This window comes from Urocitellus parryii, chromosome 3 (genome assembly GCF_045843805.1).
Source record: "Urocitellus parryii isolate mUroPar1 chromosome 3, mUroPar1.hap1, whole genome shotgun sequence".
Lineage (NCBI taxonomy): Eukaryota > Metazoa > Chordata > Mammalia > Rodentia > Sciuridae > Urocitellus > Urocitellus parryii.
The window spans coordinates 210,986,305-211,013,049 of NC_135533.1; the positions used below are offsets into that span (position 1 = coordinate 210,986,305).

A 26,745-nucleotide genomic window follows, 5' to 3' on the forward strand; every position below is an offset into this window, starting at 1 on the left:
CACACCAACAAATGTGTTTCCCTGAGGTCTGTGATCGGCTCAAGAAGATTAACTGAACACTGAGTGAGAGCCTGATTTAGAGCCAGTCCCTCACAAACACAGGGAAATCCACCATGTGCTGTTAACTAGCAAACTGGCATTTAAGTGTGTGAGGAGGTACAGAGGGGTCTAAGGACTTAGCCCCCAACTTATGGGGTCTAAGGCTATCTCCTGGAAAGAGTGATACAAATGAACCGGAATAGAGGACACCCAGCTGGTATCTGCTGCACCAAAATGGCTAGCTTGCTGGTGGGGGAAACCCCCACCTTTAGAAGTCGTTTATGGTGTGAGAAAAACAACAACAAAAAAAGGCACTGTTTTTCTTACACATCACTATTCCTTTTTAAATTTTTTTTGTGTGTGTGGTTTAGATAGACAGAATATCTTTATTTTGTTTATTTTTATGTGATGCTGCTGAGGATTGAACCCAGTGCCTCATGCATGCTAGGCAAGCATTCTGCCACTGAGCTACAGCCCCAGGCCCACATCACTATTTTTAAAAAGTAACTAGGTGAGCAGCTCAGGAGGCTGAGACGGGAGGAACCCAAGTTCAAAACCAGCCTCAGCCTTGGTGAGGGACTAAGCAACTCGGTGAGACCCTATCTCTAAATAAAATACAACATAGGGCTGGGGATATGGATCAGTGGTTGAGTGGCTGAGCACCCCTTAGTTCATTCCCCAGTACCCCCATGCCAAAAAAAATTAACTAGGTGAGGTGATGGATGTTAATTAGCTTGACTATAGTCATTATTTTATAATCGGGTTTTTGTTTTTGTTTTTTGATACTGGGGATTGAACACGGGGGCACTTAACTATTGAGCCACATACCCAGCCCTTTTTTATATTTGAGTCAGGGTCTCACTAAGTTGCTGAGGCTGGCTTTGAACTTGTGATCCTCCTGTCTCAGACTCCCAAGATGATAGGATTAAGCGTGTGTGGAGGTGCAGAGGGGTCTAAGGACTTAGTCCCCAACTTATGGGGACTAAGCCACACCCAGCTATGGATATGTATCTTAAAACATCACTTTAGGTATATACAACTTTTCCCCCGTGTGCTGGGAATGAACTCAGAGCCTCACATATGCTAGGCAAGCACATATGCTAGGCAAGCACTCACCACTGAGCCACACCCCGGCCCAGCATATACAGTTTTATTTGTCAATCATACCTGAATAAAGGGGGAGGGGATAGAATGTTTTAAGCCATATCATTAAGCGATAAAGAAGTTTTCTAGCAGTAGGTAAATTACAATTTGAATTAAAAAGAAAAAAGGCTGAAATAATTCTAAAATACATGTTGATACATGTATGAGGAACATTTCAGAAGAACTCCTGTGTGTGTGTGGGGGGGGGTGGTCTTGGGGATTGAATCCAGGTGTCACTCTACCATGGGGCTACATCCCCAGCCCCTTTTCTTTTTTTTTTTTATCATTATTTTTTTTATTGTTAGTTGTACATGGACATAACACCTTTATTTTATTTATTTTTATGTGGTGTTGAGGATCGAATTCAGAGTCTCACATGTGCTAGGCAAGTGCTTTACCACTAAGCCACAACCCCAGCCCTTCTTTTTGATTTTGAGACAGGGTCTAAGTTGCCCAAGTTGGCCTTTAACTTGATATCCTCCTGCCTTAGCCTCCCAAGTCACTGGGATGACAGGTATATGCCACCACATCCAACTTGGAAAAAGAGACCGTAAACAGTTGGCAATGATTGTTTTGAAGGGAGATGATAGAGGCCTTTCATGCCAATACTGTACATATGTATTGTATTTATACATTTGATTTCACTTTTATAATAAAAAAAAAGTTTAAGATAAAATTAGTGAGCTAAAAATAATAAATAAAGAAAAATTAGAGGCAATATAAATAGGGAGGTGAGTCTAGGACCCGAGGAAACAGACATATGGAGAGGGAGACAGGCTACTGCTCCTCTCAGCCTCTCTAGGCACCCACCAGCCTCCCTTCTGATTCACACACTACCTCGCCCAGAGGAAGTAGAGGTCAGCAGCCACTCACCTTGTCCTTGAAGTCAGTGTGGTTCTGCAGGATTGCACGCTGGTAAGTGCCTGTCCGCACATAGTCCTGCATCATGTTCTGCTGCTGTGACAGGTAACCATAAAACTGGAATAGAGATACACCAATGACACAGGGCACATAGCATGATAGATGGTCAAGGCCCTGGCCAGCCTTGTGACAGAGTGACAGGCCCTTTCAGGCATAAACTTCCTCTAGGAGGCTGTATACCCTCAGCTGGCCTGGACCTGCTAATACCCGCCAGATGCTCCAGAAAGACGGGGAGGGGCCCAAAGGGAAGCCCCCAGGAAGGACACCATCACCATCACCATGGCAAAGGACACATTAGATGCCACCTAGACTTGGGAGCTACCCAGAAGACTGCAAGATGTGCCTGGGAGGGTTCTTTTTTTTTTTTTTTTTTAAAGAGAGAGTGAGAGAGGAGAGAGAGAGAGAGAGAGAGAGAGAATTTTTAACATTTATTTTTTAGTTCTCGGCGGACACAACATCTTTGTTGGTATGTGGTGCTGAGGATCGAACCCGGGCCGCACGCATGTCAGGCGAGCGCGCTACTGCTTGAGCCACATCCCCAGCCAGGAGGGTTCTGATATCAGGGGCCATGTGCCCCATCTTAGGGACTCCAAAGAAGAGGAGCAGGTGGAACAGAATGCTAGAGCTCAGAGTACCAGGCAGATGAGGTACAGTGTCTCTCTGTGAGACAACAGGAAGGCAGTGTGGCACCTGGGCAAGGCCTCAGGCTTTGGCATCAATCAGACCTGGCTTCTCATCTTGGCTCTGTGGCATAAGAATAACTTACTTAACCTCTCTGAGCCTCAGTTTTCTCATTTGTAAAATGGGGACAATAACAGCACTTACCTCCTCTAGTTGTTGGGAGGGTCTGAGTGTTTCTGGGCATGTATAGATACTTAGACTGGGAGCTGGGGTTGTGGCTCAGCAGTAGAGCACTCGTCTAGCATGTGCAGGGTGCTGGGTTCAATCCTCAACACCACATAAAAATAAATAAAATAAAGGCACTGTGTCCAACTACAACTAAAAAAATATTTAAAAAACAAAACAAACAAACAAACAAAAACCAACGATACTTAGACTGTGCCTTGATCACACAGAGGTTTTAGGACATTGCAAGCGTTCTATCATTATTCAAAACACCTGGGAACCTGGGGTTCACGCACACTCAGATCCTTCCAGCAATCCTCTCAGGCCTCACAGATGAGGAAACTGAGGTCCAGCAAACAGAGGATACCTGCCCAAGATTACATGGCCAGTAGGGGACAGAGCCAGTATGTGCACACTCATGGGCCTGCCCTGTGCTACATTGCTTCCCATGGTTCAGAAAGATAGGACAGGGCCACTCAGCAGAGGCGGCCTGGCCCAGAATGGGCGCCAACCTACCTGAAAGTACTGCACAGCTGAGGACTCCTCCGTCCGCTCGCTGAATACGGACCGTTCCAGGGTGTGCCCCCGGCAGGTTTTCAGGATGTTGTAGAAAGAACAGAAATCTGAAACGGGGAAGCTAAGTCACCAGGAGGTTGCAAACAACCCATCCCAGAAGGCTGTGCACTCAGCCATTTGAGGGGTTCTGAATGAGCCATGGCTGACTTTGTCAGGATGCATGACGTATTTTTTTTTGCATAGGAATTGAACCCAGTGGTGCTCTATCACTAAGCCACATTCCCAGCCTTTTTAATTTTTTTTAATTTTGAGACAGGGTCTTGCTAAGTTGCCTAAGCTGCCTTATTAAATTTACAATCTTCCTGCATCAGTCTTCCCCATTACTGGGATCACAGGTGTGTGCCACTCCACCTGGCTCCACCATCTGACTTTTGTACCTTGAACCTGTGTGATTTGATGATTTCTTTTCTACCTGAAAAATGTACAAGTGTAAAAGAAAAGAAGAGCCTGGCACAGGCACACACTCCTGGAATCTCAGGTTACTTGGGAGGCTAAAACAGGAGGATCACAAGTTAAAAGGCCAACTTGAGCAAGACCCTGTCTCAAAATAAAATATAAAAATGGCTGGGAATATAGCTCAGTGGTACAATGCTTGCCTAGCATGTATGAGGCCCTGGGTTTGATCCTCAGCACCACACACAAAATTAAAAAAAGAAAAAGGAGCAAGTCAACTAAAAATACCACTTGGTGACCACCATGAGGAGATGGCGGGGTTGCCAGCACCGAGAATGGGTCTGGGCATTTCCTATCAAGAAAGCAGCTTGGGGGTCTGGGGATGTGGCTCAAGCGGAAGCGCGCTCGCCTGTCATGCGTGCGGCCCGGGTTCAATCCTCAGTACCACATACCAACAACGATGTTGTGTCCACTGAGAACTAAAAAATAAATATTAAAAATTCTCTCTCTCTCAAAAAAAAAAAAAAAGAAAGCAGCTTGGTGAAGCTTTCAGAGTCATAGGCCACTCACCTCAGTGTCACATCTCCAGCAAGCAACCCCACATCCACCCAGGAGCTGATGGCAGTGTCTACATGTGGCAGTTGGCACAAGAGACACCACTTTGATACCCAATAAAGTAGATAAATTCCGTGGACCCATAGAAGCACAGTAGAGAACCTGTCACCACCCTCCCTCCCTGGGTGTGATGTTCTGTAGTCCTTTAAAATGAATTTATCAAGTGTAGTGGCAGAGCACTTGCCTAGCCTGCAAGAGGGCCTGGGTTCTAGCCCCAGTCCCATCTAAATAAATAAGTATATCTACAAACAAAAGTTATTGATATAGAAGTAGAAAAATTACCACTAAATTTTTTATGAGGTTTTTTTTTTTTTTTAAGAGAGAGTGAGAGAGGAGAGAGAGAGAGAGAGAGAGAGAGAGAATTTTTAATATTTATTTTTTAGTTCTCGGCAGACACAACATCTTTGTTGGTATGTGGTGCTGAGGATCGAACCCGGGCCGCACACATGCCAGGCGAGCGCGCTACCGCTTGAGCCACATCCCCAGCCCACCACTAAATTTTATCAAACAAAAAAATACAAGAGAGAACATATTTATAAAACATCTTTTTTTGGAGGTACTGGGATTGAACCCAGGAACACTTTACCACTGAACTATATAAATCCCCAGCCTTTTAAATTTTGATACAGGTCTCATTAAGTTGTAGATGCTGCCCTTGAACTAGCCATCCTCCTGCCTCAACTTCCCAAGTCACTGAAATTACAGGCATGCACCATTGTACTTGATTTATAAAACCATTTCTTACACGGGCTGGGGTTGTGACTCAGTGTGAGGTACTGCCAAGCATGTGTAAGGTACTGGGTTTGATCCTCAGCACCACATAAAAATAAATAAATAAACAAAATAAAGGTATTGGGTCCATCTACAACTAAAAATAAAATAAAATACAGCCAGGTGTGTGGCACATTCCTGAAATCCCAGCAGCTCATAAGGCTGAGGCAGGAGGATTGTGAGTTCAAAGCCAGCCTCAGCAACATAGCAAGGCCCTAAGCAACTTAGTGAGGCCCTAAGCAACTTAGTGAGACCTTGTCCAAAATAAAAAAGAAAAGGGCTTCATGGTTAAAATGCCCCTGAGTTCAATCCCTGGTACCAAAACAAACAAACAAATAAATAAATAAATAGGGGCTGGGAGTGGTAGCTCAGTGGTAGAGTGCTTGCCTCGCACGTGTGAGGTACTGAGTTCAATCCTCAGCAGCACATAAAAACAAATAAAAAAATAAAGATATTGGAATAAATAAATAAATAAATAGGGGCTGGGTGGTAAGCTTAGTGGTAGAGCACTTGCCTAGCATGTGTGAAGCACTGGGTTCAATTCTTAGAACCACATAAAAATAAATAAAATAAAGGTCCATCAACAACTAAACATATATGTTTAAAAAATAAAAATATTTTTTTAAAAATTAAATAAATGAAATACACAGTGTGAAGCTGGGCACAATGGTGCATCTTGTAGTCGCAGCTACTTAGGAGTCTTAGAGAAGAGGATCATTTGAGCCCAGGAGTTTGGGGCCAGCCAGGGCAACATAGTGAGACCCCAACTCCTAAAAAAGAACAACAACAAAAATAGTTTGGAAAGATGAGAAAATTCTGGAGACATAATAGTCATAGTTACACAACAATGTAAATGTACTGAATGCCGCTGACCTACATATTTAAAAAGGGTTAAAATGATCAATTTTTGTCATGTATATTTTACCACAATTTTAAAAATCCTAGCTAGAACTGAAAGAACCACTTTAGAATATAGTCATACAAGGGGACTGAGATGTAGCACCAAGCTGGAATTATTTTTGACAGTGGTGGAACACTGGCTGGGATGGACAGACCACTATTTCACTGGACTCCAGGCCCCCCACCCACCATGGCATAGACACGTACCGCTCGGTGTGGCGAACTGGATGAGAACACTGTTGCAGCCCAGGGTGATGATGAAGGACTGCTTGCCCACACGGCTGCACTCTGTCTCTCGGGACACTGAGCACTTAAACACACACACATCTTCATCTGCAAGAGAGAGAAGCTGGTATGAGCAACAACACCCTGTGGGCTTCCTTTGTTTGATTTTGTGTCCCTGCCACCTTCCCACTCTGTCTTCCCAACCTGGAAGTGCTGCCAGGTGCCCTGCCAGTCCAGCCCACAGTGAGGATGAGCTGGAATCAATCAGGAAGGAGAACATAGCCTGTGCCCTCCAGGACTGTGTCAAGTGGGAGAAAAAGCAGGCATCCACAGGGGAAGGGCCTGGGCGCCAAGGGAAGCATCCTGACCCCGTGAGGGCTGAGACAGGCAGACGGCCACTTGGCAAGGGCTCCTCCATGAGAAGACATAGTAAGGCACAACAAGAGCAAGGTTATGGGGTCATTAAAACCTGGCAGGGTGCCCTGGACTCAGCTGACCAAGAGAGCTTTCATTCAGATCCTCAGGGGTCACTGGCCTTCAATACCTTCACAGCCATCAGCCTGGAAATGCTCTGCCCACCCTGCTGAACCCTTTCAGGCTGTGGTATAGTCATTGTGGAGCCAGACCTCCTGGGTTTATGCCCCAGCCACACCTCTTAGTGTGATATGGGCAGGTCACTTAGCTTCTCAAAGCCTCAATTTTCTCATCTGTTAAATGGGGCTGATGGGGGTGGGGTTATTATGTGTCCTTAGAGGGTGCAGCACAGAGGAAGCACCACATTCCATGCCCATCAACACTGCTACCATTCTACAAATGAGCAGTGTGCCCCCTCCTTGGCCAAAGGATGAAACTCAGTGTCTTCAGGAGCAGAACTGAGCAATCGAATGACACTGTATTCCTGCCATGTTGTAGCAGGATAGCCAGTGTCTGTGTAGTTTTGTTCCATCACAAGGGGACAACAGAGTATGTCAGATCGTGGCACAGTCTGCAAGAGAACCAGTCTGGTATCCCCAAACAACCCATGTCAAGAGAGAGAAAAACTGCTGGGGGCTATTCCAGAGTGAAGGAGACACAAGAATGGAGGATAACAAATGCCAAGTGGATCCTGAACTGGGGCCTGATGAAAGGTTCTTTAAAAACCTATAGGTAACCAGGCACGGTGGCGCACGCTGAATCCCAGCAGCTCTGGAGGCTGAGACAGGAGGATCATGAGTTCAAAGCCAGCCTCAGCAACGAGGAGGTGCTAAGTAACTCAGTGAAATACTGTCTCTAATAAAATACAAAAATAGGGCTGGGGATGTGATTCTGTTGAGTGCCCCTGAGTTCAATTCCTGGTACCCACCCCTGCAAAAAAAAAAAAAACCTATAAACAACCATTGGGGAAATGCAAGCACGGACTGTATGTGCAACAGTCTGAAATTATCTGGATATGACAATGGCACTGTGGTTTTCAGAGGAATGCTCTTATTAGAAGATACATGCAGAAGTGTTTAGAGTGAATTTGTGTGATGTCTTGCCCCTTGCTTTCAAACGGCTCATCAATAATAACTAAATTTATAGAGTGCTGGTGTTGTCAAAGAAAATGTTTCCAAATGGGGTACAGTAGCACATTCCTGTAATCCCAGCTACAAGGGGGACTGAGGCAGGAAGATCACCAGGTTCAAGGCCAGCCCTGTGAGACCCTGTCTAAAATAAAACTAAAGGGGCTGGGAATGTGACCCAGTGTTAAAGTGGTTGTCTAGCACTAGTGAGGCCTTAGGTTTAATCCCTGGTATTGGGGAAAAAAATGTTTCTAATCACCCCCAGTAGCCAAAATAATGTTGAAAAACAATAACAAAGTTGCAGAATTAACACTTTTCAATTTCAAAACACACTACACAAAGGTACAGTAATCAGTGTACTACTTGCAAAAGAACACCTTCCACTTATGGCCAGTTGATTTTAGATCAAGATGCCAAGAACATTTAAAGGAGAAAGAAGTTTCATCAACAAAGGGTGCTCTGACAACAGGGTATCCACCACTTGGGAAAAAATGACACTGGATCCTTACCTCATGCCATACCAAAAACTAACAGGCTCAGGATTTATATCAGTATAGAGCACTTACCTAGCACATACAAGGCCCTGAGTTTGATTCCTAGCACTGGGGGTTAACAAAGAAAACCTCAAAATGCATCAATAACCTAAATATAAGAGCTAAAACTATTAACACTGTTAGAAAAAAAACACAGGAGTAAATCTTTTTTTTTTTTTTAAAGAACCTTATTTTTTTTTTAAAGAGAGAGGAGAGAGGGAGAGAGGGAGAGAGGGAGAGGGGGAGAGGGGGAGAGAGAGAGAGAGAGAGAGAGAGAGAAAGAATTTTTAAAATATTTATTTCTTTTTAGTATTTGGCGGACACAACATCTTTGTTGGTACGTGGTGCTGAGGATTGAACCCGGGCTGCACGCATGCCAAGCGAGCGCACTACCGCTTGAGCCACATCCTCAGCCCCAGGAGTAAATCTTCATGGCCTTCAATTTAGCAGTGGATTCCTGGGTATGAAACTGCTGTAGTTTGGACCTGGAAGCCCAAAGGCTCATTATATCTTTAAGGCTTGATCCCTAACGCAGTAATATTTATAGGCAGGGCTTTTGGGGAGTGAATGGATCACAAGGACTCTCATCTGATCAATGGATTAATCCATTGAGAGGTTAGTAATCGAATGAACTATAGGGAGGTGGCAGAAACTATAGAGGAAGGGGCCTAGTGGGAAGAAGGAGGTCACTGAGGGCATGTCCTTCCAGGGCATATCTTGTCCCCTTATTCTCTCTGCTTCCTGGCTGCCATGAAGTGAACGGCTTTCCTCCATCATGCCTCAGGCCCAAAGCAATGAAGCCAGATGACCCAGACTGAAACCTCTGAAAATATAAACCAAAATAAATCTTTCCTCCTTTATGTTGTTTTTCTCAGGTATTCTATGAAAATCACACACACACACACACACACACACACACACCCAAAAAAACCTAACACATAAATCAAAATGAAAGCAATGAAAGGAAATCAAAATGAGCAATGAAAGGAAAAGATGTAAATTGGATTATATCAAATTTACAAACACTTGGGTTCTGAGGGTATACAGCTTAGTGGTAGAACCCTTGCCTACCATATGTAAGGCCCTAGGTTTGATTCCCCAACACTACAAAACAAACAAACAAGCCAGGCACGGTGATGTGGCTCAGTGGCTCAGTAGTCAAGTGCCTGAGTTCAATCCACGGTACCAAAAAAAAAAAAAAAAAAAAAAAAAATACAAGCATATTATTCACAGTCACTTAAAGAATAAAATAGACTATAACTTGACCAAGTCTTGAGACCTGCTACAACCTGGAAGAATCTTAGAAATATTATGCTCAGTGAAAGAAGATCACAACAAGGTCACAACAAGGAAATTCATAGAGACAGAAAGCAGACTGGGGTTGCTAGGCACTGCAAGAAGGCAGGAATGGGGAGCAAGTGTTTAACGGGTGTGGGGTTTCCTTTTGGAGGAAAATGTTTGAAATGCATGAAAATGTTTGGCAGCTAGACACAGGTCACAGTTACACAACACTGTGAATACACTAAATGCCACTGAATTGTACACTTTAAAATGGTTTATTTTAGCCAGGTGTAGAGACAGAAGTCTGTAATCCCAGAGATTCCAGAGGCTGAAGCAGGAGGATTGCAAATTCAAACAGCCTGGGGTAACCTAGCAAGACCCTCAGCAATTTAGCAAGACTGCCTCAAAATGAAAAAACGTGTTGGAGATGTGTCACAGCTTTCCTGCCCCAGAGTTCAAGCCCCAGTACATAAACGAATTAAAGAAAAAAAAAAAAAAAAAAAAAAGAAAGCAAAGGAAGAAAGGGAGGGAGGGTTATGGGAGTTCTACTTCCATAGAAAAAGAGAAATGTTACCAATTGAAGATTCCAGATCTGTGACTGGACTCAAGAGCCTACAGGTACTCACAGGCCCTTGCTCTAGGTTGATGCTATGTAGCCTGAGCAATGGAAAGGGCTAGGAGGAGGGCTCCCCATACTCCGGGCCCTGCCACACTCCCTCCCATAAGCAGAATGGAAGAGGGTATGGATCAGCCACTGCCGGCTCTGGTCCCACTATAGCCACAGTAGACCCAAGACAAGGTGCTTCCAAATTCAGCTCTAAGTGGGTCCAAGGAAGGGATCTTGGCATGGTGCCTTATAAATGCCTCTCCTGAGGTGAAGATAAATCTCATCTGCCAGCTGTGCCTAGCTGACAGTAAGGAGACCCAGGGAGAGCCTCTGTTTATGAGGCAACCTGGCAACCTAACCGGTTGTCCTAGGTGCCCCTCTGCAACCTGGCGCCAGGCAGGTGACCACAGCACCTGCGGCTAAAGGACGCTTGGCTTTGGCCAGCAATAGGAGCTGGGCTTAGGCCAGGGAAGTCTGGACTGAGGGAGAGAGGACCTGTCTCCTCATAGCAGCAGCAGCTAAAGCCCATGCCAGCATTTCCTGACAAGTCACAGCTGGACCTCAAGCCAGTCTCTGACACACAAGAGGCACCAGGAAAATATCTGACAAACCAACACTCAACTGTGTCCCTCCCTGCTTTTTAAAATTTTAGTTGGGGAGGGGACTGGGGGATGGAGCTCAGTGGTACAGCACTTGCCAGGCGTGCTTGAGGTCTTGGGTTCAAGGTCACAGCACTGTAGGGGCGGGGTGACCTACCTTTAGGAGACACCTGAGCTCTTGAACTGGAAGTCAGGGTCCTACATGATTTGTCCCCTCGCTCACCCAGCCTCTCCCCACTGCACCCCTTCCCCAGGGCTCCACACAATCCTCCAGCTCCAAAAAGCCATATGAACAAGCTGCCCCTCCTTCTCCTTTTTTCTCCCTCCCTTGGCCAAAATGGACCCTCTGGACAACTGCATTCCTGGGCTGATACTCAGCCAATGGCCAAGGAACACCTGTGGCCAGAGAAGACCCCCCTGCCTCCTGGATGGGCCCCAGGGCAAAGACATCCTGCAAGGGCACCTCTCCTCCCCACAGGCTTTAGGGCCTGGAAGCTTTAGGGGTCTGGATCTGTCAGTGGAGTTAAGATACACACACACACACACACACACACACACACACACACACACACACCCCTAGGCTCTGTTCCTCAGGAAACTCCTGGTACACTGCAAGGTTGTCAACTGCCCTCCCACTGACTGGCCATTCAGCCATCACAGTGTGAAACATGGAAGGAACAGGGCCTCAAGGGCCCTAAAGTTGAAAAGGTCTTCTGTGTCAGCTTCTAGAAACCAATCCAGAAGGCCCCACAGTTGTCACACAAACTGGATTATTTGCACATGGGCTAGAGAGGTAGGGGCAATTAAGGGTGTTAGGGATGACTCAGTGGGATCTCTCAGGTGAGGTGGTTGTGCTGGGTTCCAGCCAACCACAACCAGGTCAGAGCCGGGATTTCTCTTCCCATAAATAAAAGGAGGGGGTGGGCCACAGCTGTGAAGAGGCCCTGTCTGGGCAGCCTCTCTAGGGAGGAATGGAAAAAGGAGCACGAGGAATCAAACCGGACTGAGGATGAATAATGCTGCAGCGCCCTCCCCCAAAGTCTGCCGTCCTACTCCTGGGTCTAGCCTGGCACTACTTGCTCATCTACCGCACAGCAGCCTGTCCTATTGAAGTTTTGGGGCCAAAATGGCAGGCGACAGCTCCATAAGGCAAGTACTGCTCAGGCAGATTCCTAATGAGTAGGAAAACCACCCCACCTTTAAGGCATCCTGTCTTGCTCCCCAGGAAGCAAGATCCCTGGTCCCATGTCATAAACACCCAATTTCTATCATGAGGCCTCAAGCCCCTTCACACCCCGCTGAGACTGAGATCTGGGGCTAAAAAACAAGTGACAATCCTTAGCAGAGGCCAGGCTCTGTTTAGCTTTTCATAGGGCCCCTTGTTTCCCCCTCACCTCACTAGAGTGCTTAGAAAGGTGAAGTCTCTTACTCAAGGTCATATACCAAGAGGGGGCTGAGGCTGTTGCTCAAGGGTCCCTGCTTCTAACCCCTGTGCCCTATGAGTTCTCTGTGCACCCTGGTGCAGGACTAGGCCAATGTTCCCTATAAAGGACCAGACAATAAATATTTTTGGCTTTGTGGGCAGTATGATCTCTGCTCCAGTGACTCAATTCTGCCTTGCGGCAGAAAATAAGTAAATGAGGGAACATGGCTATGTGCCAGTAAACAATCTACAAAACCATGCAAGGTCACCATGTCTGGAATTACAGGTGCAGAAACTAGGAGCTCCTTCACTTGTTCACCAGGCATTGGGCAAGAGGACATGCTTCCCATTCCCAGAGGAGTTAAGGATAGCCAGGTAGCAAAGTGACAAGTATCCCCAGGTGAGGGGCTCATGTGTACTATGAGAGCCTAAAGGTACACCTGACCCAGCCTGGGGAGCAGACTGAGCACAAATCCTCCAGTGAGAGGAAGGAGCATACGAAGGGTAGGAAAGGGGCACACTGGCCAGGGAGACCGCTGACAGGCCTCCACACAGGACAGGCTGATGTATGAGCAAGCTGCTGCGGGTCCCAGGAGGCTCTGGAGGGCTCCTGGACAAGAACCTAGCTGCTTCCTCAGGCATGAGCAGCCCCAGGAGTGTCCACATGCTGTGAGACAGGTGGAAGGTGTGGGGCTAGAGCTGGAGGGGCTAAAGCAGCTAGGCAGCTGGCAAGAGGGTAGCTCCCGCAGGACTCAGGCTGCTGCTCTGTACCCTGCAGGCCCTTTCCTTGTTGGCTCCCCAGGGCAGCACCATGGGATCCACCACAGAAGAATCTGGGAACCCTGAGATATAGGGGGCTCCATGGTTCAGAACTTTAAACACACACACACACACACCAAAAAAAAAAAAGCTAAAGAAAAAGGAAACAGTGGTTGTGGCTAACCGGAGGCCATTCACTGGCATGCCCTGGACCTGCCCCAGGGCTTGATACCCAGAAGGGCTTCAACAAACAAAGAGACCTGTCTTGGGGCACTTGGACCATATTGTGCAAGGGAACACGCCAAGCCCTAGTCATCTCCTGGTCCACCCTACAAGTCACACAGTATCTAACACAGCCCATTTGCTTGGCTCTCTCCTCTGTTTAACACCCCTCCTGCTAGTGCATTCCTATAGCCCCTGCTACTTGTGAGGCAGAGGTAAGAGGATCACTGCCCAGGAGACCAGCCTGGGCAACACAGTGAGATGCCATCTCCTAAACAAAAATGAGCCGGGCGTGGTGGTGCGTGCCTGCAATTCCCATGACTTGAGAGGCTGATGCAGGAAAATCCAAGTTTAAATCCAGCCACAGCAACTTAGCGAGGCCCTAAGCAACTTAGCAAGATTCTGTCTCAAAATAAAAAAGGACTGGGGATGTGGCTCAGTGGTTAAACACGGGGTTTTTTTTCGCTTTGATACCAAAGCAAACAAACAAATGAAAATCAAAACAAAAACACTCAAAAACAGTTCTCTATGGCTTTCCAGAGCCTTCCAGAACAAGTTCCAACCCCACACAGGGTCATACCCCCTGCCAGCGTCTGCAGCCTCAGTGCAGCGCCTTGTCCCTCCTGCAGTCACACTGGTTTTGCCACTCGCTCAGCACCCCCAGACCACTGGCAGAAGTTATTTCTAGCCTCTGAGGCTCCTTAGCCAGGAACACCCTCCCCTCTTCCCCTGCCTCTTTGGCACCTCCACCAAGAGGTGCTCCAGCACTTTCTGGATAAGCTCTAATTGCATGGTGACTCCTCATTTGATGCCTGCCTTGCCCATCCATACCTGACCAATCTGTGAAGTATGGACTCAGGCTCTGTACATGGCTAGGATGCTGATCTGAATGGTGTCCCCAGGCCCTGACTCTTCTCCTAAGCACAAGAGACAGAGGGTATGGAAGCCCAGGGACTCAAGTCCAAAGCCAGCCTGTCCCTGCCCACAAGTATGGCCTTAGCTGGGGGCCCCTCCACTACTAGGAGATGGTGGGCAGCAACAGAGCAATGCTCCCTGCTGTTCTGCCCTCCTTCCCTTCCTCCTTGTTTCTAGAAAGCAGTGAAAAAGTAAGGGTTGTCTGCACCCCAGGCTGGGCAGACCTGTGTCAGAGGGACCTAGCAGAAGGGGGACAGTTGGACAGACTGGAGTTAAAGCTTTTTCCTCCTGTGGAACCTTCCAACCTTGCACAAGACAGAGGATGTTGAGGATGAGACCGAAACACAGTCACCAGCTCAGGGGGAAACAAAAAGGCTACATCTCAAGCCTTTGCCTCTCTAGTGGGACACTATTACTGCCACCAAACAGAGGAATAATTACGGCTATTTATCTTGGCAGACCTGTGGGGGGAGAGACGTGAAAGGCTTGTCCAAATGTTAGGTCTTTTATTAAATCACCTCCTACTGCCAAAAAAACAGCCTGCATACCTTCCAGAGGAAAACATTCCACGGCGAAGGAGTAGGTGAGAAAAAGAAAGACCCCCACCCCTTCCCAACTGAAGACAGGTGCCTTCCTAAACTCACCCAGGCACACCCTGCTCCATGCCAAGGTGGGGACAGGGGCCCAGAGGTGAATATGAAGGCCAGGCCCTTCCTGAGAGCTGAGGGTGAGAGGCAGACAACTCTGCACACCAGTGAGAACACAGGGCAGCAGGAGCTGGTGGTAAGTGCTGGAAGGAAGCAAAACAGGCTGATGCATAGAGACAGTGTGAGAGTCACACTAGAGTAAAAGAGAGGAGACACTGGGAGTCCCCCTCCACCCCCACCACCACCCCTGCAGTGAAATTCTTGCTTCCAAACCAGTCAGCATCAGAAGCTTCCTCTGTCTCGCATGGTTTAACATCCCAGTGGCCAGAAGGAAGAGATCGCTCTGGGGTCATCCAGCAGGGATGGAGTTAGAGTGATGGCTTTTGGAAACTAAAAAGACCCTTCTCCAGCTATATGACCTTGGGCCTTAGTTTCCTCATCTGTCCAATGGCATCCTGACATATCCCAAGGGTGGGATGACAACCCACGTGGAAGGCCTGGCAGCCAGCCCAGTGCACTCTCCTGGAAATGCTCTAGGTCACAGCTGGCAGGCAGCAGAGCCTGGAGAACTGTGCTGGTGTGGGATTCCTAACCTCCTGCCTCCCCACCCCAGTTCTTGCCTCCACCGGGCCTCAGGAGCTCCCCTGGAAAACTGGGCATAAATTAAGGATGAAAATCCTCCCCTGCTTCTAGGATTCCACGATAATGGAGGTAGTAGTAATTGTAACAAGGGCTTAATAAATGGAATCAGTCACTATTACTGTCATCAGTGACAGATCAACGCCTATCTCAGCAAAAAATCCCAGCCACAGGAATCCTAACCCAGCCTAGCCTCACTCACCTGCCATAACCTAAGCTCCATTCTCTAGTGCTGTCCTTAGAGAAGATCCAGAGCAGCTGCTGCCACACTCTGTCCTTTCTAGTAGTATTTAAAGACCATGAAGTCACCCTGGGCTCCTATGGCCAGGCCCCACTCTCTGGGTGAATCCCAGCCCCTCCCCTTGGTCATGCAGACTTGGGGGCCCTGGTCTGGCACTGCTCCTGGTACACTGAAGCACCAAATCTGGGCAACTCTTCCAAGAGCAAGTGACCCCAAAATCCACCTACAGGGCTTGACCCTACAAGGCCCTACTTGTAAACATGAGGAAAGACTTACCTAGATATTATGAATAAGTCCAAAGCAGCAGGAAACTTAATATCCATTGAATGAATGAAGATGCAGCCAATTAAAAGAAGCAGGTTTCAATCTGTAGACACTGATGTTAAAGTGACCACTTGTATCATATGAGTAAAAATTAGGGTACTAGCAGAAGAGCTGGTCTAGAAACAATAAAATGACTTTAGGGACTGGCTCTGGGAAGGCAATAATCTTCCATCGCCCCCCCCCCCCATTGTTGAAATGTGCATAACTTCAAGCCAAGAGATTTATGCATGTGGGCCTAAAAAACCCAAGGGAAGCTGGCAGCAGTGTGCAGGGAAGATCACGTCACTCTCCAGTAAGCTGAATTTCTACCCTATACATAAAAAGATAACCAGACAAAAGGCAGTTGCCACAGCAGGAGAGGCCTGACATCCATTCCAGTCCACTCCAGAGTGGGCAGGCCTGACTCTGGACCCCAACCCACCCACCCTTTCAGACCCTGCCCAGGTGGGAAGAGCAGTGAGGACAGGCGTGGGCCTCTGCTGTGCCCCAGCTGGAGGAGGAAGGTCAGCTCTATCTTCTCTGCACAATATCTTCCAAAGAAAGCCCTGCACCCATGCCATGGCCCCCAGTCCCAGGGGATGTGATGGAGGTGAGGTAGCAGGCTGGACCACATCAGCTTGCCCCGGGGCAGCAGAGCTTTGGCTTGCATTCCAGGCAGCTGTCACCTGGGAAAGCCCTTCTCCTTTACTGCCAGGAAGACCAAGGCCAGGTGCAGTTACCAGAGCCTGGCTCTAGACTTAGTCAGACCCACATCTGAACCTAGGCTTGGCCACGTGCAAGCAAGGGCCCTTCCCCTCCCTAAGCCTCAGCTTTATTGTCTAGAAAAATAAAATGAAGCATGGCTCAGGCTGTTAGGATGGACACACCCTGTGCCCACAGGCACAAAGCAGGGTGGTGCTGGTACAAAACATAGGTCCCAGCCCCCATGTCCCCAAGGTGCTCTAGGGTGAGGCAGAGCAGGAACCCCAGAAAGAATTCTGAACACAAGTTCATGACAGGTCCAGTCCAGGCATCTGACCCTATTCCCCAAGTAGCCAACCCCAGACCCATCTGCCTGGAAGCCCCTCAAGAGTCAATCTTTTCAGCCAGGGAGTGGCCATCGGAACACATGGCTGAGCCTACAGCCAACAGAGAAATTGGTTTCCCATACCACCCACACCATTTGAGATCTTTGTGTGTGTGTGTGTGAGTGTGTGTGTGTTTTGCTAGGAATGGAAGCCAGATTGGACATGCTAAGCAAGTGCTCTACCACTGAACTATATTCCCAGGCACCCCCCCGCTCTTTTTATGGTGCTAGGGATTGAACCCAGGGCCTTGTGCATGCGAGGCAAATAATCAACCAACTGAGCTATATCCCCAACACTCTTCATTCTTCATTTTAAGTTTCATAGGTTACAACTTAAGTTTTCAGGTCATTTCAAAATGACCCCCTAAAGGTTGATCCTCAGCAGAGATGTGGGAAGTTAGAGTTGGAAAGTCCTCTTCATTCTCCATTCTCTACTCAGTGTTTTAATTCTATTTATTTATTAAATTTTTTGGATACTGGGGATTGAACCCAGGGGCACTTAATCACTGAGCCACATCCCCAGCCCCCTTTTATATTTTTATTTTTTTTAATATTTTATTTTTTAGTTGTAGATGGACGCAGTATCTTTTTTTTTAAGATATTGAGCATTTTTTTTAAAGAGAGAGAGAGAGAGAACTTTTTTTTAATATTTATTTTTTAGTTCTCGGCGGACACAACATCTTTGTTGGTATGTGGTGCTGAGGATCGAACCCGGGCCGCACACATGCCAGGCGAGCGCGCTACCGCTTGAGCCACATCCCAGCCCAGTATCTTTATTTTTTTTTTATGTGGTGCTGAGGATCGAACCTAGGGCCTTGCACGTGCTAGGCGAGCACTCCACAGTTGAGCCACAACCCCAGCCCCCCTTTTTTTATTTTGAGACAAGGTCTTGCTGAGTTTATGGCCTTGCTAAATTACTGGGGCTGGCCTCAAACTTGTGATCCTCCTGCCTCAACCTCCCAAGCTGCTGGGATTACAGGTGTGAGTCACCACACCCAGTGTGTTTCAATTCTGTTAAGTGGAAATGAGAAGCACAGAGGCTCTAGGCATATTGGCTTTTTTTTTTTTTTTTTTTGAGAGAGAGAGAGAGAGAGAGAGAGGGAGAGAGAATTTTTTAATATTTATTTTTTAGTTTTAGGCGGACACAACATCTTTGTTGGTATGTGGTGCTGAGGATCGAACCCGGGCCGCACACATGCCAGGCGAGCGCGCTACCACTTGAGCCACATCCCCAGCCTGGCATATTGGCTGTAACATGCTAAATAATCTGACAGCCCCAAAAGCCCACTCTCCAATATAGGGCTGGCAACTCAAAAGAGTTTAATCTATTTTAGGAGAATCCCCAAGAACATAAGTGTCCAGAAGAATGGCAACAATTCTGAAACCACTCAGAGACAGGACTTGGCCAAGAGGTAACCAATTGGGGATGGTGACATCTTCCTCCAGGGTTCCTGATAGCATCTCCATGGCCCCAGGCTGACCTATCCTCACCCCACCCCCACCAGGTCTGATTTCAAGACACTTCTGCAGGTGGCATGTGGAGAAAGGTCAAGTTGCCTCTGGGGTGACCATGGGATAGAGAAAACGTCCCTCACTGGGGACATCCAGACCTCACAAATCAGCTTTGGGAGGTCAGAGGCCTGGGGAAAACACTGGGCAGGAGGTTCCTAGCAAAGGGCTGGTCCAGAGGAGGTAAGGCCAGCCCTGCCTTCAAGGGTAAAGGCTTCTAGGCGGCCATGTGGAGACCCTAAACAGGAGTCTAATTGTGGGGTGTGTAGAAGAGCAACCCCAAGAATAGGACAAGACAAAGAAAGGACTTGGCTTTTCTGAAAAGAACACTAGGGGCAATTACATGCAAATGTCTCCCTGGCCATGCTAATCAGTTGCTGTGACTGGCCCCTGCTTTGTGGCTACAAAAGGGATGGCAGATGTGCCTGGGGAGCTCTGCAGCCCTTGCAAATGTGAAGCTTAGTGGATAATTATGAAAAAGGGGGGCAAGGCAACAAAACCAGCCTCCCCAGCCCCCTCACTCCACAGGCTGGCCTGTCCTTTCTTCTCGGCTGAGACTTTGAAGCTGTGATTTATAGAACACCAGGCAGTGGAGCGTGATCTGTGCAGAGTCTCATTGCAGGCACCAAATCACCCTCTGCGCTACCTTAGCCCCATTTTCAAGAGCAGCGAGGCTTGGGGACCCAGCAACTGGTCCAAGAGTAAACAAACTCTATCCCAGCCTCTGGAGTCAAAGGAGAATCTGGCTGGGAAGGCCACAGACACCATGTCCAGGATGGCAACGACACAGACCCCTGCCCTCCCCACTGCATGGAGGTAATTGAGCCTGCCTCGTAGGGTCACCATAGCCTGGGACACATGGCTGAGGTAGCAGTGCTTTGTGAGATCCTTAGCAGAGGGGCCATTTTCAGAGTCCCCAAAGACCAGGATAGAATGAGGCTGAAAGGGGAGCAGCAGGAGTACCCCAAACTGCACAGGGAAACCGGCTCTCAGAGTAGCAGCACACAGGCCACTCAGGGGCCTCCAGCTGAGGACCAGGGCCGGCTCCCAAGAGGCCAAACTACACAAGATAAGAGGACAGGCCAGGGCAGCTTTAGCAGGGAAGAGGCACGGGGGGAACTGGAGATGGGCAGGAAGAAGGTGCCAGCAGCTGAGGCCCACTCAAAGTTCCTGGCCAGGGCCCATGTTGGAAGAAAGACTTTTGACCATGGGCCCAGAAGAGAAACAGGATGTCCCAGGGCTGCGTAGCCATAGGAAGGGCCTCTGCCAGGCCTCTCAGGGTTCCCAGAGCCTCTCCGCCCCACCTCAGTTCCGAAACAGGATGTTTGAGTTAGGAGAGCCACGTCCTGCCCAGAGCCTCAGACTGCCTCACCAGATGTGACTCCAGATGTGGCACAGACAACAAGGTGCCAAGGCTGCCTGACCAGCCATGGAATCACCACACAGGAAAGCTGGGAGTTTAGTGAGTTTTTAGTGAGTTTCTAGGAGCCTTCCATGACCAATCCAGTGACAAAGGATAAGGACCAGAAGGGGAAAAGGAACAAGCCTCAGCTGAGACCTCCTCCAATCCAAGTGCTAACTTGACTTACATGGCTCTGACCTGAGGAGCATCAGACCCTGGGAGAGGCAGGGTGAGGGTTTGCAGGGCTGGTGGCTGAATAAGGCCTCCTTGGCCCAAACACTACCACCAAACCTTCAATGCCTCAGTTTCCTCATTTATAAAAATGAAGGGAGTGATCTGTGGCCACTGTGGCGCCCTGTGAAGACCTGCCAACTTTCAGAGATGTTATGATTGGACCAGTCGATAAATGAAAAGCACTTGGAACAGGGCCTGCAGGGCACTTTGGACATGCTTAACCATAGTAGGGACTGCAAGCGCTGATAAGCAGGGGCACAAGCATGGGGAAGGGGGAGTAGGAGCCAGGTGCCCTGTCCCCCTCACCCCAGGGCTCAGAAGCAGAGGACACAAGTCAGAAATCTGGAGGCTCCAGTCTGGGGTCAAAAGGACCTTTCACTTTCCCATATAGCTTCAGGAAGAATGTGTTGAATTCTCTGGAATGTGCCTCTTGGGTCCCTCAATATGCCTTTGATTAGTTATTCATGTGACAAGGGCATCCCTTTTTCACTAGAGCACTGATCAGCCAGGGCCCTTTAGCAGGCCCTGAGTCTCACCCACGCCTGTTGTCAAGCAGGCTGCTATACATAAAACCATTACACTCTGACATGAGTGAGGCACCCAGTGAAAAACGAACCCCACCTCCAAGAACACAATTAGCAGGAGGAGAGACCTGCCAACAATGTTAAAGAAAAACAGCCCAGACCGCTCCTGCCAAAACTGTGTGTAGTAATGAATCGCTTTAAAGAGACAGACAAAAAGATGGAATAAAAGGCAAAGGGGCTTTCAGGATCTGTGCAAGAGGCAAGGTGGGGGAGCACAGCCTCCCAAAACCAGTCTGGACCTGTTTTCAAGAATGGCCAGCCTGGCAGTAAGGGACAAATGGCCCATAGAGAAAGGAGCAGATGTGCGAAGGAGGGACTGCTCAAATAAACAAAAATTACCCAGAGAGTGAAGGACAAGCTGGCTTTGGGTGGCAGAACATGGGTTACACAGGTGACCACAGCTGTCGGATGCATCAAACAGGACACCTAAGGCCCAGACATGTGCCTGTGTTGCCTCAACAGCAATGAAAGAAGTAATAAAAGAAAAGAACCACCAGAGGAGGCCTGGAGCTCCTCGGAATCTCCAGGCCCAACTCCTCTAGGCTAAGTCTGCTTTCAATTTCCTTCATAAAACTGGTTATGGAGGAACAAAGGCGGGGGTGGAAGTCAGGGCCTCCAGATTCTTCAACTCAAGTCTGAGCTGGACAGTGTCAAAAGCACAGAGCAGGACCGAGGCTTCTGTGGGTAGACTGGAAGGATGCTGAGGGCCCTCTGCTGGTTCCTGGGGCTCTGGATCCAGGAGCAGTTTAGCCAGGTCCCCAAAAGAAGGTCTTAGGAGGATTTCCAAAGCCCCTCTGTACCCCTTGCAGCTCAGCTCTCCCTAGTCTTGGGGTTTAATGATCACCCTCACAGTTGAGCATTGCAGAAGCATTTCTCTTTCAGGCTTAGGAGTCAAATAATAATACCATCCATCACTTACTTACCGAACTAGTCACTAACCTCAGAAAAGCCTTCCACGTTACAAGAAGAAGCTGAAAGGAAAGGAAGCAGGGTGGCTCTGCAGCCTGTGTTCTCAGGCACCAGCAGCTTCTGGCCCAGAAAGGGAGAAGGCAAAGGCAAACCAGCCGGGGAAAGCCATTTTGGCCTGCCACAAAGGGGACCCAGGAGTGCAGTGGGATTGGAAACTGAGACGCCGCACAGTCCTGCTGCCACTCACTCAGTGGTCAGCTGCTGCCCCATCCCAGGAGTTTTCTTTGGTCAACTCTCTGGCCAGGCAGCCTCTCCCCAAGCCCTTCAATGCCATTCTCCACAGGGGACTCCCCAGGCCCCAGCAGGGAGGAGACGGAGTCCACATCTCTCTGTTCTCTAAAACTGGACTGGGCTGGGGTTGGACGCTGTGTCTGATTTTTGAGGGGCTGTGTCCAGTCACAGATGTCCACCCTGGCCAAAGCCACCTTCCACCAACAAGAAGGCTGAGGCACTCGTCCAGGACCACACCACTCAGAAAGGATGGAGGGCAGAGCCAGACTTAAGCCCGACCTCCACCATGGGTGTCACTTCCTCCCTGTCACTGTTGGAATGAAAGCCACTACACACTCTGCTGCCCTTGGCTATGCCAGGCCCGAAAGTTCACTCCCAGAGCAGGTCTTCCCACTGCCAGGGAAGTACAGCGTTCCAGACACTATTTTAAGCACTTGACTTCTGTCAGCTCACCGTTCCCAACAACCTCTAAAAGAGAAGCGTCAAGTTCCCCACTTTATAGCCAAGGAACCTGAGGCACAGAGTGGTCATGTGGATGGTGACAAGTGGAGTCAGGACTTGGTGGCTGGCCACAAGCCCCACTGTGCCTCCTGCTTTACTTATTCTTCTTTAGTGAGCTTAATGCCCCTTCCTGAGCAGGGAGGCCTTGTGACCAGCCCTCCCCTCAGATTTTATGTAGAGACCCTCCCCCAGCATCCTTAAAAATACCCAAGGCAGGGGCTGGGGTTGTGGCTCAGAGGTAGAGCATACGCCTTGCTCAAACTCAGTGAGGCACTGGGTTTGATCCTCAGCACCACATAAAAATAAAATAAAGGTATTGTGTTCCATCTACAACTTAAAAATATTAAAAAAAAAAAATACCCAAGGCACTAACCCTTTTGAGTGATGGCTGATTTAGTACCTGTGGCACCACATTCTCAGACCTGCAGGTATGGGACCACGTGTTTACCTCAGGTGTCACCATACCCCCAGCTTCTAAAACAGCAACTGACAGACAGCAGTTTCTGCGGACTGTCCGAAGCTGGATAAGTGGTGACCTCTGCACCAGAGACAGTGAGGCCACTCTCCAGGCCTACTTCCGGCTGAACGAATGAAAGGGCGAGTCTCCAGGCCCCAGGTGGGGGAAGGTTAGCCTCCCACCTCACTCCCTAGCTTCACAGGCCTCTCCCCAGCTGCCAGTTGGCTGGGCCCAGCCCCCACCGGGTCCTGCAGGATGGGGACTGCTATCGAGGTTGCCTGTGCCCTCTGGATCGGAAACCCAGTGTCTTCCCTTGGCTCTGACTCTCTCTGACTTTTTTCAGCACCTGGAACCGCTGGCCTCTCCTTCCTTTCAAGTCTTTTCCCCACATCTCCCAGGACACCCAGCCCCTTGCAGGGTCCCAACCTGTCCACTCACAGCACTTGCAGCTGACCAGCCAGGGCCGACTGAGTCACTCCTAGGGATGGTTCCTCCAGTGGTCGTCACCCTTTCTTTCTCAGGTCACAGATCCCTCTAAGAATCTGCTGGAGGGGCTGGGGTTGTGGCTCAGTGGCACACAAGAGGCCCTGGGTTCAAACCTCAGTACCACATAGAAATGAAATAAAGATATTATGTCCACCTACAACCAAAAAATAAATATTAAAAAAAAAAACTGGGGCTGGGGATGTGGCTCAAGCGGTAGCGCGCTCGCCTGGCATGCGTGCGGCCCGGGTTCGATCCTCAGCACCACATACCAACAAAGATGTTGTGTCCAAAGAAAAGAAACTGATGGAAACCAAGGGAGGCTCTGCCCAGAAAAATGGGCTAAGAACCCACAGTAACACCTAAACCCGTTTATGGGGTGCATACACAAACCCTGGCACACAAGGAGGGGTGGGTGCCTTAAATGTACTTTCTTCACACCATACCAGGAAGATGTTGCTGTGAACCCCTTTTCAGTCTGGGATGGAAAGAGAATCTCACAGGCTCATCTGAGGTCACAGTCACTGACACTTCACCTTTTACCCTGAAGCAAACAAACCTGTGATCAATTTCTAGGGACTCCTGAGCGGGGGTTGTGACTCAGTGGTGGTAGAGCATTTGCCTGGCATGGACAAGGCCCTGGGTTCCATTCCCAGCACCACAGAAAAATAATAAATAAAAAATATATAATTTTGAGGGGCTTATGTGAGCCCCCATGCACACCAGGGGCCATCTACAGACCAGATGCAGAATGCCAGCTCTGAGCGGCTGGAAGCCCCTCAGAAGCCTCAGTCCTCCGCCTGGGACAACTGGGCCTGTCCTTCCATCCAGCCCTCTCTCCTCAGTGGTGTTTCCCTGATGTCCTGGCAAACTCACCACCTCCCCAGGTTCTTGAGCAGATCCTAGAGGCAGAGCAGACTTCCCTGGAAAGAGCTACACATGCCTTCCAGAGTCCCCTAAGCTAGTCTCAGCTGGTACCTCCAAGTCATTGGTGAGTTTGAAAGGCCCTGCCTGTCCACCACATCCAGACCATGACATGGGAGCCCAGCACTTGATGCCTGTGCTGGCCACTCTCCACTCACAAATTCATATAAGGGCCCCCAAACCCCGGCAGGTTGTACACATCACAGTCCTTCACTTCCACAAGGGCCACTTTGTTTCAGATGACAACTCTTCTGGTTTTTAGAAAGATGATAATGTACAGGAAACTTATATTACTCTTCTGTAGTCTCTATAATACTCATAACCAAGCATGTCTTTTTAATAGAATGTATGACTCAGTGCCACTAAACTGGACACAGAAATTTATAAAAAAAGGCCCACATGGCAGCTCACAACAGAATATGCTGTCAAATAAGTAGTAAAAATAAGTTATATTTTCAGAACTTTTGAGTTTCCAAACTGCACATGAGGCTGTGGGCCTATGCAGGGACCAGATATGGGTAAAGAAGGAGAAGGGCCAAGAGGCCAGGACTTTGCAATCAGGGTGGGAAGCCAAGTCTACTTTACTGGAACTGCAGCGCAGTCTCAAACTCAGATGCCTAGAAAAAGGGGCTGGGGGCCTAAAGAGGTAAGAGACTTCTTTTTTTTTTTTGTACCAGGGATTGAACACAGTGGCACTTTACCACTGAACCACATCCCAGTCTTTTTTTTTTTTTTTTCCCAAAATTTTTTATTTTGAGACAACATCTTACTGAGTTGTTGAGGGTCTCCATAATTTGCTGAGGCTGGCCTCTAGCTTGCCATTCTCCTTCCTCAGCCTCCTGAGTCACTGGGGTTACAGGTGTGAGATGAGAGACATTTATCCACACTTGATGGAAACCTGGGTTCAAAAAACTGCTTCTTAGCCTGGTATAGTGGCACATGCCTGTAATCCCAGCTACTCAAGAGGCTGAGGCAGAAGAATTGCAAGTTCAAGACCGAGTCTGGGTAATTCAGTGAGAACCTGTCTTCAAATAAAAAGTTAAGGGGCTGGGGATGTGGCTCAAGCGGTAGCGCGCTCGCCTGGCATGCGTGTGGCTAGGGTTCGATCCTCAGCACTACATACCAACAAAGATGTTGTGTCCACCGAAAAACTAAAAAAAAAAAAAAAAAAAAAAAAAAAAAGAAAGGAACTGGGAATGAATTAGCATATTAAAAAAAAAGTTAAGAAGGCTGGGAGTGGGGTGTGGTTGTGCATGCCAGTAATCTCAGCAATTCAGAAGGCTAAGATAGGAGGATCATAAATTCAAGGCCAGCCTCAACAATTTAACAAGGCTCTATGCAACTCAGTGAGAGCCTATCTAAAAAAAAAAAAAAAAAACCGAAAAATAAGAAGAGCTAGGGATGTGGCTCAGTGGTTAAACACCCCTGAGTTCAGTCCCCAGTAGAAGTGGGGGGCGGGGATTTTAACTGCAAGGAACCCTGGGGCAGGTCATTTGTAACTCCTGCACAGGGTTTAAAGCTTTACAATCTAGTCCTTGAGGCCCCTTTTGTTCCAGAATACAATTCCTGAGCTCTGACCTGCTCTGAAGCAGGCTGAGGGGAGGCCGCTCTGCAGCCACATTCCGGGTCCATTCTCCAGCCTAGGAAGCTCCCACAGGCTTCTCTGCCCCTGCTCCTGTAGACCTGGTGTTTTGCTGCTAAAGCAATCTTCAGAAAAGACCCTTTTTGTCTCCTGAAGGGTACACATCTCCTGACCACACAGTGAAAGGCTTGTAAAAGGCAATTCTGGCCAGGTGCAGTGGCACACACCTGTAATCCCAGCCACTCTGAAGGCTGATGAAGAAAATCAAAAGTTCAAGATAACCTAGACAACTGAGTAAGATTCTGTCTCTAGAAAATAAAAACGGCCGAGAATGTAGCTCAGTGGAAGAGCACCCCTGGGTTCAATCCCCAGTACAAAAAAAAAAAGCAATTCTGAAGCAACCCCGTTTTCCCCTTTTGCTACTCCATTTCTTAAAGGGGACCCCCCTTTGTTTCAAGTTGTCCCTCCTCACCATGTACTTGAGCACCTTTCCATAAGCCAGAAATGTCCTGGCAAGGTCCACATCTTCCCATGGCAGCCAGGGCAACTCTGCCAGTTACGTTCTTCCTTTCCCACACAGCAAAAAGCAGCCCTGAATCTAGCTTAGCACATGGCTACTTGGGCTAAAGTCTACATTTCCCAG

At 48.4% G+C, this 26,745-nt stretch overlaps 1 protein-coding gene across 3 annotated transcripts in view; it reads right to left on the minus strand.

The window, feature by feature from the left end:
- The window catches only part of Carm1 (coactivator associated arginine methyltransferase 1), a 48,254-nt gene that overhangs the window by 15,237 nt on the left and 6,272 nt on the right, over positions 1-26,745 (minus strand). For 2 of the 3 annotated variants that reach the window (XM_026399598.2, XM_077796381.1), the window contains exons 2-4: positions 6,412-6,537; positions 3,466-3,572; positions 2,056-2,160 (exon numbers count right to left, since the gene is read on the minus strand). In XM_026399598.2, coding sequence (XP_026255383.1) covers positions 2,056-2,160; positions 3,466-3,572; positions 6,412-6,537 — 338 coding nt within the window. Of the gene's footprint in view, positions 1-2,055; positions 2,161-3,465; positions 3,573-6,411; positions 6,538-14,953; positions 14,972-26,745 lie in introns of those variants that run through there. The other variant, XM_077796382.1, reaches the window with a different exon arrangement.